Here is a 13,511-nt window from a genome sequence, read left to right as displayed (position 1 = left end):
TATGAGCGTCTACTCTTTTACCGACTTCGACCAGTCAGTTTGTTGAGTTATACACTCTCCCTAGCCCCCAGCCTTGTTGTCGGAGAATCGTTCTCGGATGATAAGGCTCTTGGACCTTTGACCTACCTTAGTTGAACAAGCACTGATTCTAGCCCCCAGCCGTGAAGTTGGAAAATTCATTTCCGATTACACGGCTTGTTTAATACGCACGGCGAGAACTCTTACACGACCAGATCTTACATGGTCTTTCGTCTCTAAAGGATCCGACAAAGACTTATCTGCTCTGGGCGTCCCCAGCCGAAGTTCTCTTAGGTTCCTCAGAGGCTTTGTCAAGACGGCATAAAGGGACATGAGGATAGGTTTCAACGCTAGGTGTCTTTTGTGGTAAGGGATCTCTGGGTAAAACACTTGGCGATATTGTGCACCTGATATCAACTTTGTTGAAGTAGAGGTAATGGGAGAATCGCTACACCACTGGTCAAGAACTAGGTAGTAGTCGTAACTCAACCACTAGAAGTAAATGTACGAGAGATCGCTACAATTGACTGGTTGAGAACCAGTGAGTAGGTGTCTCTTGATCATTTGAAGTCGTGGTGCGAGGACCGCTGCGTTATTGCTGTAGTCGTACCTCGACCATCTGAGGTTGCGGTGCAAGAGATTGCTACGTACTGGTTCGAGGACCAGCGAACGTGTAGAATGATATCTCGAACACCAATGGAGGTTGCGGTGCGAGAAATTGCTACGTACTGGTTCGAGGACCAGCGAATGTGTAGAATTATCTCTCGAACACCGATGGAGGTTGCGGTGCAAGAGATTGCTACGTACTGGTTCGAGGACCAGCGAACATGTAGAATGATCTCTCGAACACCAATGGAGGTTGTGGTGCGAGAGATTGCTACGTACTGGTTCGAGAACAAGCGAGCGAGTAGAATCATCTCTCGAACACCAATGGAGGTTGCGGTGCAAGAGATTGCTACGTACTGGTTCAAGGACCAGCGAACGTGTAGAATTATCTCTCGAACACCAATGGAGGTGCTAGAGTTGGTTTATTACATGTGCGTCTCATGTGGCCAGCATGACTCACACACCCAACTTGTAGCATATCCGGATGTCCGTTCGCAGTCATGTCGGCTGATCAAGCCGACGACGTTCGTGAGGAATTATCCGTTAATAACCTTTTCTCGAGTAGTCCAGCCATGACTGGTGTTATGAGATAGGTCATCGGTCTTCGTTGGCAGGTTGGGCGTGACGACTCTGCATTTGTCGAGATCGTTCTCAATAATGCGGTGTACTCGACCACAACCTACTCGAGTGCTCAATTGTTCCTGAAAAATATTTTCTAGAAGGCAAGATATATAGCAGATAATATCGAGTATATACTCAAAAAACGGCATGGATCTTCTAGCATTATCAGGATATAACGAGCAGATGTAAATATCAGGCATTATGTAGACCATAAACAAGCATGATTTATACAGAAGAAGACAGAGCGAGCCCCCAATGTTAGACCGTAGTCGATTTAACATCGGGGACACTCGCATAATAGATATTGTATAAAAAACATGCTCTAGGTAAACATAATAAATTATAGATCTGACAATGCTGTATAATCTGAATAGATACAATAAATTGCATATAAAATATTGTGTACCTTTGTAGATACATGTCGGATGTATCTACGAAATTAGTAGATCAATTTGAAAAACCAATCTACCAATTACCTCATTGCGTACTCGTTCGACGTCATATGATCTGACATCTTTTGGTACGCCGTGTATCTTGAGGCTTGGTTGATCTCAAGAGATCGAATTGTTGATGACGATGGTTCCGATCTTGTCGGGGGACATACTCCGGTCGGGTTAGATCTCTCCCTCAGCCGAAGTCGTCGAGTAGCTTGTTGTTGGAGAATCTGTCTCTTAAACCCATCTCGTCGAAACCTTGAAGCACCAAAAGCCCCCTACCTGGCGCGCCACTGTCGACGTTTGATGTCGCGATACCGGTATTTGCGTGGTATGGGAATCGTTGGTCCTAGGGTATATGCGAGACTGAGGTAAAAGAGACGGGGACGAGGATTTTTATACAGTTTCGGGCCCCTGAATTGTCAGGTTAATAACCCTACATCCTGTTGGCCGAAGCCGGTATTGCTCTTATTCACCAGAATCACACCAGTACAATATTTGGGGTAGCCTATCTAACTGTTGTTGACATGGCGGTCTGAAGATCTGACTCGTAGTCGACAACAGGGTAGTCTTCCTCCTCAAGTTCGTGCCCGGCGAGATCAGAGATAACGCTTTCGTCTCTCCTGACAGTATCCGGAGACACCGTAGGGAACTAGCCGTGCTTATCCATGAAGTCGATATCCGGCGTCTTGTCTTGGCGTATGTTGGCTTGTATGTTGATCTTCTGTCTTGATCTATCTTTCCGTGTCGTCTATGATGGGTGTGTGGATTGTCGTGTCCCCTCTCCTTCTAGGGGGTCTTGTATTTATACCCATAGGTGTCCCCTTGTCCAAGTAGAACTAGGGAAACCAATATGGATACAATCCGAGTAGTCCTTGTCGTTTTCATGTAAAACTCTGGTTGTCTTTCCTTATCCGGAACTCCTCCTATATCCGCAGGTTGTTTCCGTATAGGACATGGTATGTGGTGGGTCATGCCGAGATTTAGCCAACTACTATTAGGTATGTAGTATCCATAACCCTGACATATTAAATCACCCAAATAGCACAATGATATAGACTGAAACATACATACGTACGTACGTACATACATACATACATACATAGATACATACATACATACATACATATATATATATATATACATACATATATATATATATATATATATATATATATATACATATATATATATATATATACATACATATATATATATATATATACATACATATATATATATATATATACATACATATATATATATATATATACATACATATATATATATATATATATACATATATATATACATATACATATATATATATATATATATATATATATGTCATAATATAATCAAATAAAATGATATAATCGGATTATGAATCAGATAAACAATTTTGAAGAAAAAGATATTTAAAACTTGTAAATAGAGTAACATACATGCATGAGTAGATGCGTGGGAAGGAACATAAAGAGATAATATTATTTCTGCAAGCGTCGGTGTCCGATTTTCCGTTCTCCGCCGGACAACCGATAACAAGCTTTTCCGATATTATTCATGACATTATTGTTTAGAAAAAAAACCTGTGCTTCTAATTTTTAGCGTCTCTGTTAGCTAGGCTCCCACTTATTTAGGCGCTGTATGAATGTCTTCGTCGGTATTTCCCTTTTGGAAAAGTTAACCAATCAAAAACTACTAATAATATGTTGGTAATATACATGTATCACTGTGTTAAAAAGTTGTGGGGGAACAGTTCTCGGATCTATTGAGTATTGACCGATTTTACTCCCTCTTCTACATATCAAAAAGAGAGGACAGAGGTACGTGGTGTTGATGTGTTGTAGTACTAAGTACTCCCTCGTTAAGGATAGCGATGCAGTCTTCAAAACACAACTTTGACTTCTTGTTTTTATAAAAAATATTTATTAAAAAGTGATATATGTATACTTTTATAAAAGTATTTTCAAGACAAATCTATTTGTATAATTTTTATATTTTCAAACACAACAACTTGAAAGTTTTTAATGATTTATATTTCCAAGGTTTGACTTAATATTGTCCTAAACGACTTCCTTCCTTTACGAGTACGGAGGGAGTATGATAGATTGAAGTGATAAGAGAACGACAGGAACGGGTGGATATTTAATACTCAGTCCAGCCATAAATATTTCAATGTTTTAAGATATAATTCTACAACACAATTTCAAATATTAGAATGAATATCAAAACCGATAAGTTTATGATATTACAGTAGTGCTCGTATTTTTTTTTTCATTTGTCGGAGGTGTTAAAAACTATGGAATCTGATTCTTTTTTCTTTGTTTCTGAATTAAACTAAATATTTGAGAAATTACTGGCGTTCTTATTTTAGTTTACTTCAAACTTTATATGCCCGGATGGTGTAATAGGCTATGTGGGCTTGAAATCTTAATATTTATGGCTTATTCTTATATGCTTTCTTAACACATCACATTTTTACCTCTTCCCCTTTTAGCCATTGTGATATTTGAAAAATAATTAACCATTGTGATATTTGAAAAATATCTTCCCTTTTTTAATTTTAGAGGAGTATTAATGCAATCAACTTGAATTAATGGGTCAAGGCCTAGCTTTGTTCAACAGCACAACGAGGGAAAAGGGCCAATGTCGCATTATTTTATTTTAGATAAATTAACTTTGACTCCCTTAAATATAGGTCAAATCTGATGCGCATATCTCAAACACAATACCTTACCAACTATCTTCACAAATTTTAACAATTTGACCCTTTACAAAAACTTATTACAAAAATAAACCGTGTCAAAAACTTATTTCAAAAATGAACCGTGACCTCAGCGCCAATTCCAATGGCGCTAAGATCCAACATCTCAGCGCCACTAATTTTAGCACTAACCTCCGTCCGAGATGTTAGCCACATCATCAAGGGTCAGCGCCACTCTTATCGGCAATAACCTTTGCAAAGCCTAAAAGGTTGTATTGGTGATTCCTACTTGAAAATGTACTAGTGCAGTGGTTAGCTCATTTGGTTTTTAGTACTAGGTCTTGGGTTTGAAGCCTTGAGCATGTAAATTTTTTAGGCATATAACAGTTGGTAGGAAAAAATATAGTTCGAACCTTAGACCTTTGCGTTGAAGGAAACCACCTCAACCATTGAGCTATCATACCTTCTATATTTGAGGGAGCCCGATTGGACTTAATCCTTTTATGTTGGCTAAGATGGATGCATTAAGTGGGCTTTTTGGGCCCAAAGCCCATTCTAATTGTCCAACTGCTTCCCGTTTGGAAGCAATGCCCCGTCCAAAAGAAATAAGTTCACTTTGACTCCCTCAAGTAGTGGTCAAATCTAATTATATCACTGAACCACGATACCAGATATTTCGAACCCCCAACTATTAAAATTGGTGTAATATGACTCCCTCGACGATTTTGGAGGGTGGTTTTACTGATGTGACACTTATGTGTATTAGAATTAAAAAAATATGAGCGAGACCCATTTGTCATTCGCACATATATAATGTGAGCCCACTGACATGTGGGGCCCACATGTCAATCGTCTTAATTCTTCCTCCTCCCTCCCTCCCTCATCTTTCTCTTTCTCTCCCCCTTTCACCTCCCCTTTGGTGGGGCGGCGGTGGGTGGGCACTGCGACGACGACGTGCGGGCAAGGGCTGGAACAGCAGCTGTGGCGGGTGGCGGCAGCCTCAGCCCGCACGCCAAGAACGCTACCTGTGAGCTCAGCGCCTACGACATCCGCGTCAACTGCATCTTGGGCGGGGACCGGCGGGCGACGGCGGTGGGCGGGCAGCAAACGGTGTCGCTGCTCTGCGCTACCGCCAGGGGAAGAAAGCGGTTCGACCAGTGCATCCTCCCGACAATATAATTCCCAGTGATGGCATCGAAATATTCCCGATATATTTTACGATTACATATATAATCTGTAAGCACACGGATATACCTTGTAGTATTTCAACCGGAAGTATTCCAATGTTTCATATTTATTTAATCCTAAGAGAAGATACGATAAGAGAGTACCATGCTTATAATTTATATCACATATATAAATCAAAGTTTATGCATGGGTTAAACAATATTCAGGGGTAGAAATATGTGACACAGAAAAAGTAACCATATTTCTCTAATTAAAATAAAGTCATTTCTATACTTCTAGTATATAGCCATTTTAATATACACTTGTTAGTATACAATAATATAGTCGATACCCTCTGACTATGCCCTTCGGGTGTTTGGAGAGACCACCCCTAATTGTCTAGTTACTTACGATAAAGCCGTCATGACCATCCAACCGGTAATGAATATAGAGGAGTACCCCACACCAGAAATTTATCTTAGTACTATATACCCACGTGGACAAATACCCGTACTAGTATTGAGCTGTCACCATCAGCGGCCCACCTCTACTGTCCCGTGGCATATAATACCAATTCATGATATCTAATAATCTAAGCACCACACTTACATTATTAAATACAACTCCATATCACTGCACTTGCAGCTGACATAGAGCAATCATCAAAAGGGAGTGAGCCGGATTTGGCCTAGAGCTTTGGAAAGGGATTTTAATTGACTTTTTAATTTAAATAATTGCTGAAATGATGTTTCATTTATTCAAAATACTTTCAATGCTCAAATAAATCTAAGAAAAATCCTGAAAATACTTGGGCACACAATGTATTTAAGAAAAAATTATCTAGCTCAATTTGATGTTCAAATTTTTCATAGAGTTTATTCAAACACTTACTTTAATTATTAAATAACTTCTAAAAATTCCTTTTTCACAACAATTTATAATTTAGGCGATTTTCAGAGTGTGACAGTTTGTAAGCCCATCCACCCATAAGTCTACCTTTTGACAGATTCCAATTGATTGTTCAGTTGTTCTCCGTCGATTCTCTTCCATTTATGTAAAGATCTCTGCAAACAAATGCATTGCCAAGTACAAGTAGAACTAGATTATTTTTAATAAAATATGCATTGCAAGCATAGATAGATTGACAGTCGAAATCGGTCTATAACGACCATTGACACTCCCCCGCATGCTCCGTCGCCACCCGCCCGCCGCCACCTTAGCCAGGGAATGAAGCGGTTGTCCAAGGCGCCGCTCCTGCGAGCAGCGTGGATCGACCGAGCACAGCTGCCACGGCCAGCACACGGTGACATCGTTGGTGAGGATGCTCAACGGTGAGAACGGCGGGCCGTCCCCATCAAGGTTCGACCAGTCCATCCTCCTATTCCACACGCTCCGCCGCCGCCCCGACCCCGCCCGTCGCCATTGCTGATCTGGTCCCTGCTCGCCACGTACCTCTGATGGGGAGGAGAAAGAGGGAGAGAAAGAGAGAGAGATATGAGGGAGAGAGAAAGGAAGGAGGAAGAATGAAGAGGTCTGACATGTGGGCTCGCCATGTCAGTGGGGCCCACATTATATGTGTGAATGACAAATGGGTCCCACTCATATTTTTTTTAATTCTAATACACATAAGTGCTACGTCAACTCCAGGTGGAACAAAGACCGAGTCAACACCGCCACGTATGCGCTACGTCAGCAAAACTGTCCTCCAAAACCGCTAAGGGAGTCAAATTGCATCGATTTTAATAGTTGGGGGGTCGAAATATCCGGTATTGTGGTTCATGGATAAGAAACAGATTCAACCACTAGTTAAGGGAGTCAAAGTGAACTTAGGCTCTGTTTAGTTCCCACGCAAAAACTTTTCACCCTATCAGATCAAATAAACGGACACATGTATGGAGTATTAAATATAGACAACAAAAAAAAACTAATTACACAGATTGTGTGTAAATTGCGAAACGAATCTTTTAAGCCTGATTGCGCCAATGATTTGACAATATGGTGCTACAGTAAATATTTGCTAATGACGGATTAATTAGGCTTAATAAATTCGTCTCACGGTTTACAGGCGGAATCAGTAACTTGTTTTGTTATTAGTCTACGTTTAATACTTCAAATGTATGTCCGTATATCTGATGTGACACACCAAAACTTTTCACCCCTGATCTAAACACAGCCTTATTCCTGTCCAAAATGCTGGGAGCACACGGTACAAACATTAACAGCCACCACACAACCCAAATCCAGCATTAGCTGACGAACACACCTGATCAAGATCAATAAATGCAGGCACAAATCGGTACAACCGTACATACAGGCCAACAAACCGGAGCCATTTTCACGCAACTTTCCATCAAAACACAAACCACACATATAAAGTTAGCCAACACCGTCAAGTATACTTAAAAACGGAGCTAAGTACAAAAGCCAACAAACAAACCGTGGCCACACGTACAAACCTGCCGGCCTGAAGAACAACAACTTCCATTTTGGACGGTGCCACAGAGAAATTCAACGGGCGGCGAATAAGCACCAGAAAAAAAAGGGCATCCATCCAATCCATTCATCCAGTGATGAAAGCAACGACAGTAGACAGAGCACCACATAACTCAACACACCAGCATCCAAAGAAACCATGAAAGCGAAATTCCTCTTTGTGCTTAAGTAGCTCCCAAGAAAAGAGCATCTCACATTATTCTCATGTGCCAGTAGTAATAACCCCTCCTCCGGTTCCATGATTCTTGCGTTTCGGACAAGTTTTAATTTTAGTTTGAGGGCACTAGAACATTTTGGTTAAGAACATATACATTAATAAAATTAAATAATAGTTACCTATTTTTTTCATGCGTTATAATGAAAAATCATACTCAAATATACATTTTGAAGACGGTGTCTTTGTCCAAAATTATTGAACCAGAGGGAGTACCATACAAGTACTACTAGGAGTATCCAATTATAGGTCCTAACTAACCAACCAAATAAAGAAAGAGATCACCACAAAAGGAGATGACCACAAAAAGGTTTCCCAGCACAAAAAGAGATCACCGCAGAAAGGCTTCCTTCCCAGATAACCGAGACAGTTGATCTTTGATGATGACTAATTGATTATCCAACCAACCGGAACAAGAAAGAGATTATCACCAAAGCTTTCCTGGATAACCTAAGAGTCCCAAGACAGTTAACAGCCTGGTCCCTGATGACCAATGGATCTTTCCAATTGACCAAGTAAAATTTACCAACTTTGACGAGGGCATATGACCAAGAATGTATGCCTATCTAAAATTGGGAGGACTAGTCCAAAGAAGACTATCAAATATACTCGCTCCGTTTCAAAATGTTTGACACCGTTGACTTTTTAGCACATGTTTGACCGTTCGTCTTATTCAAAAACTTTTGTGAAATATGTAAAATTATATGCCTACATAAAAATATATTTAACAATGAATCAAATGATAGGAAAAGAATTAATAATTACTTAAATTTTTTTTGAATAAGACGAACGGTCAAACATGTGCTAAAAAGTCAAGAGCGTCAAACATTTCAAAACGGAGAGAGTATATGCCTCACGCAGCCGAAACTACAAACGAATAACATTTCTAGCTCGGATGTTAATTGTTTGGTTCAAATAGGGTAATAATCTCATTCTCATGTCCTGACCAAAGAAAAAAAATGTTGTGCTAAACAGAAGCAATTAAGACTTAAAGAGTTGTACTAAATATTCACATTGTTTCCACATGCCACACATATTTACACTAGACTGACATATATTTACATGGAACAAAACCAAACGCATGATCATCACATGGAGTCATGGAGTGATGGGCATACAAACATTAACATTATTGTTTTTTTATGATCATTATGCTAACTGGGCTGACTAAGCATATGTGTTGAGCATCTCCTAATCAACCTAAAACCCCTACTACAGAGAGAGAGAGAGAGAGAGTAAAAATGCATATGTAAACCTCACCAACTAAAAAAGCAGAATGACCTAACTGATGATGAAAAAAGAGGAGCCATTGGTTGTCTCACTGACTAGTGGGACCCCCACAGGTTCCACACCTTCCAGCTCAGCACTCCCCATCCCCGCCGCCTCCTCTCCTCCTCCACCACGCCGCCGTCGCCGGCGCCGGCGACGGCAGCGGCGGCGGTGTTCTTCATTTCTTCCTCTTCCTCCTCCTCCCCGTCGAGAATCGATTTTGGTGGTGAGGCGGCGGCGGCGGCGGCGGAGGTCTCCTCCTGGTTGGGCGGTGGCGGAGGTGGCTGACCGGCGGAGGCGGCGGGCGGCACCTTGGCCTTGGCCTTGTCCTTGCCGCTGCGCTTCTTGCGGCGGCGGGAGGAGGCGCCCTTGCCGCCGCCGACGACCTCCTCCTCCTCCTTGCGGGAGAGGTGGTCCTCGAACGCCTCGATGGCACGGTGGATCGCGTCGCGGTCGCGCTCGGGGGACCCGTCCCACCGCGACCAGTACGCCGTGTAGCACCCGAAGCAGCCGCACCCGAGCTCCGGCGCGTGGTGTCCCACCCTCCCACTCCCTCCTCCTCCTCCACCCTTCCCCACCTCCGCCTGCCCCCACCTCGCCGCCGACGACGACCGCATCGACGCGAGCACCAGGTACGCGAGCACCTCCTTCCCCTCCGCCCCGAGCCCCGCCGCCATCGCCACCACCGCCGCGGGCAGCAACCTCATCAGCACTGCCTCCGCCGTCTCCTCACCCGCCCCCGCCGCCGGCGACGGCGAGGGGTGCACCTTGCCCTTCCCCATTTCTCTCTCCCCCAGAAGCTTCTCGACTCTTCTTCTCTTCCGCTTTTCTTTTTTCTTTTTTCTTTTTTTTTTTGGCTCTCTCGCGTTTTTTTTGCGGGGTTTTTTCTGGTTGGTTTGCTTCGGTTTTAAGCGAGGTTAGTGGGGCCCACGCATTTTAAATGTGAGAGCTACTAGAGTGGATTAGGTGTGGCGGGATTTTCTGCGGCGGTGTGTACGGGGTGGGTTTTGGTGGGGTCGGTGGGGCGCGTGTGGGCCGTCGGATCGGAGATGGACGGACGGGATCGGATGGGAGGGAGGGGCGGGGGATTAGTTAATTGGAGTGATTAATTAATTAGTTATGGAGGGTTTAGTTAATTAGTGTTAGTCATGGCGCAGTTACTTGCTTTGGGCTTTCTTTTTGTTTTTTTTTCTGTTTGTTTGTTAATCGGGACCATTCATCACGAGTGGTTAAGTTTAAGTATGCGACGTGGTTAGGAGATCAAGGAGGTCTGTGTGATGTGAAATCATGTGATACGATTGGATTGGATTGGGCTTTGGCCGGAGATTTTTCTTTTTCTAATTTGGATTACGTTGATGGCTAGTTGTTTCAGATAATGTTTTGTTTTAGGCTGAGATTTAAACAGCTTCTCGGTTGGGAGCGTATCCTATACACACATGCCCTCGCGTGTACACACCGTGTACACCAACTAAAAATTATCCCAAAAAATTCTAGGAAAATTCATACATGTACTTTCAATAGTATTACATCTACGTGCAAAGTCGCATCTTCAAATTCATTCTACATAGAGAATAACAAAAAAGATAAAATTCTGACAAAATTGCAACCTTAAAACTGTCAGATTTTTTGTTTTTTTATGGCTAAAATATAATGAATTTGACGTTAAGATTTTAACTCTAGGTGTAATACAATTGAAAGTATGTGTATGATTTTTTCTAGATTTTTTGGTGACATTTTTTAGTTGGTGTGCACGTGTGTACACGTGAGGGCCTGTGTGCATAGGATATGTTGCCTTCTCGGTTAGGCTACTTTGTCTATCATGGGCATATTTATCGAGCAGCTAAGTTTTTTCTCAAAACATTTTATTACTTACATATTTTTCATAAAAAATAGAATTTCTCTATAAGTTTTCAATAGTTACCTAATATTTTTAATTTTATGTGGGCTAAAAATCTCAGCATTACCTCACAAACGAGCCTTAGTATTTTATTTTCTTTGCAGCTTTCTGTATTATGCAAAATCGGATCAGTTGTTTGATATAGTCATATCATATGAAATTTGTTGCGCATATGCTAGGAGTGGCCATCTAGACACATGAAAATTGGTGATGTCTATTATATTCCTCGTCTGCTATGAAATGAAATATTTTCTTTTAGCAATTTTATGGGAATTATTCTGACATCCGTGGAAATTATATTAAAAAAATACTCTTTTTGCGTTGTGCTCTATTGCTAATCGGGAATTCGGGATCACTTGTACGAGTTAAAAAAAACTTTCGACGTGATTAGGAGATCAAGCACTGGTATAATACGGTTCGATTATTGGCTTGGCCGGATATTTTCTAATTTGGATTATGTCTAGCTGTTCTGATCACTATTTTATTCTTAGCCTCTTTCTCGGCGTTTTGTATTAATTGCACAAAACCAGATAGTATGATATATAGTCATAAAATAGGAGGATTTTTTTTTGCAAACAATAAAATAGGAGATTGATTGTATATATGGGAGGTTGGCTACATACAATTAATAGTGTCTATTCTATTCTTCCCAACCTCCTTTAATTTGGACTTAGATTTAGATTATTGAGCAAATTATTATTACGACTATCAACTTGACTATATTCATAAATTTAATTTTTAATAAATAAACATAATATCAATGGAATAAAGTTTCTAGACAACATTTTCTTAAGGCTGGAACAAATAATCCATTAGTATAATTAGGTGAACAAGCTTAAATACATGCGCGGGTTTATATGTAGGGAAAAAAAGAGATTCCCTTATAATTTTCTGGTATTGTTTTCTACCCTCTCAATTTCATATTATAAGTCATTTATTTTTTTTCTGAATAAAATTTTTTTAAGTTTGACCAAATTTATAGAAAACTATATTTATATCTTTAATACAAGACAAACACATTATAAAATATATTTAATGTTAAATTTAATAAAATAAATTTGGTGTTGTAGATGTTGCTAATTTTTTTATAAGCATTGTCAAACATAAAGAAATTTTAAAAAAAATTCAAATGACTTATAATATAAAATAAAATGAAGAGAGTAGAAGCATAAATATTTATAGATTATTATCACGGAAACCAATGTCCCCAGAGCCAAATAAACCGGTTTTTTCTGTGCGGCCCATCATGGCCCAAGTTTCCCTCAGGTCTGTGTGTGAACCGGCCGAAATGCGCGCCGTCCATTCCTCATCCGACGGCCCACGCGCAGACCTCGCCACCCCACATCGACTCGTCGCCGCCGCCGGAGCCCCCGCCGTGGCACCACCGCCCTCCGCCGCGCTCGCCGGCCGGCCGGCCGGCCAGAATCACCACCCCCACCACCACTGCCGATCGCCACCGCTCGACCGCTACAGCTCGACCCCGCATCCAGGAATAGCCGGCGGCGCCTCGGGCTGCATGAACCCCCGCCACATCCGCCTCGGGCCGCTCCGCCGCCGCCGCCGCCGCCGCCAGTGCCATGGATGGCCTCGTCGTCGTGCCGTGGTCAGCTCGTCTTCTCGGTTGATCCGATCCGTGAGTATGCTATGCGCAGCAGCGCCCATTAGTTTTTCTTTTTTTCAGACGTTTTCTCCCTCCTGTTTAATAAGAAAACAGGTTCCGTACCAAGATTCTACAAGTAATTTGTGCGAATTAGAGGTTAACGTACCAAGATTCTACAAGTAGTTTGTGCGAATTAGAGGTTAATAATGGCGTATGGTTTTAGGTAATCCCTTCTGGAAAGTTGAAATTATAAACTTCCAGTTGAATATGAGACAGCCAGCTGCCCAGCTACGTCTTCCTGCTGGAATGCGTGGATATTCTGTTGCAGCAGAAGAGGGGAGGACTAGACAAAAGCAATATTGTTCACTCTTGCAACGAATAATGGTGAAATGAAATTTGTTTGTTTTACTTTTCTGTGTCTTAACTTTGTATGCCTGTCAAGTGTCAACTAACTCAGAACAAGGCAATAGGAGTTGAAGTATTTC

General features: G+C 41.5%; 1 protein-coding gene across 1 annotated transcript; it reads right to left on the bottom strand.

Annotated features, from left to right (window-relative positions):
* Positions 1-9,241: 9,241 nt before the first annotated feature.
* Positions 9,242-10,352, bottom strand: LOC4350542 (uncharacterized). Its single transcript, XM_015760439.3, has one exon. The coding sequence runs from the start codon at positions 10,309-10,311 to the stop codon at positions 9,586-9,588; it is 726 nt and encodes a 241-aa protein (XP_015615925.1). The 5' UTR covers positions 10,312-10,352; the 3' UTR covers positions 9,242-9,585.
* Between the last annotated feature and the right edge of the window lie 3,159 nt (positions 10,353-13,511).

Source organism: Oryza sativa, chromosome 11 (assembly GCF_034140825.1).
Source record: "Oryza sativa Japonica Group chromosome 11, ASM3414082v1".
NCBI lineage: Eukaryota > Viridiplantae > Streptophyta > Magnoliopsida > Poales > Poaceae > Oryza > Oryza sativa.
This window is presented reverse-complemented; position numbering and strand designations above follow the sequence as displayed.

Excerpts from the sequence above, each read along its gene's own strand:
- LOC4350542 (XM_015760439.3), bottom strand. The coding sequence starts at position 10,311 with ATGGGGAAGGGCAAGGTGCACCCCTCGCCGTCGCCGGCGGCGGGGGCG.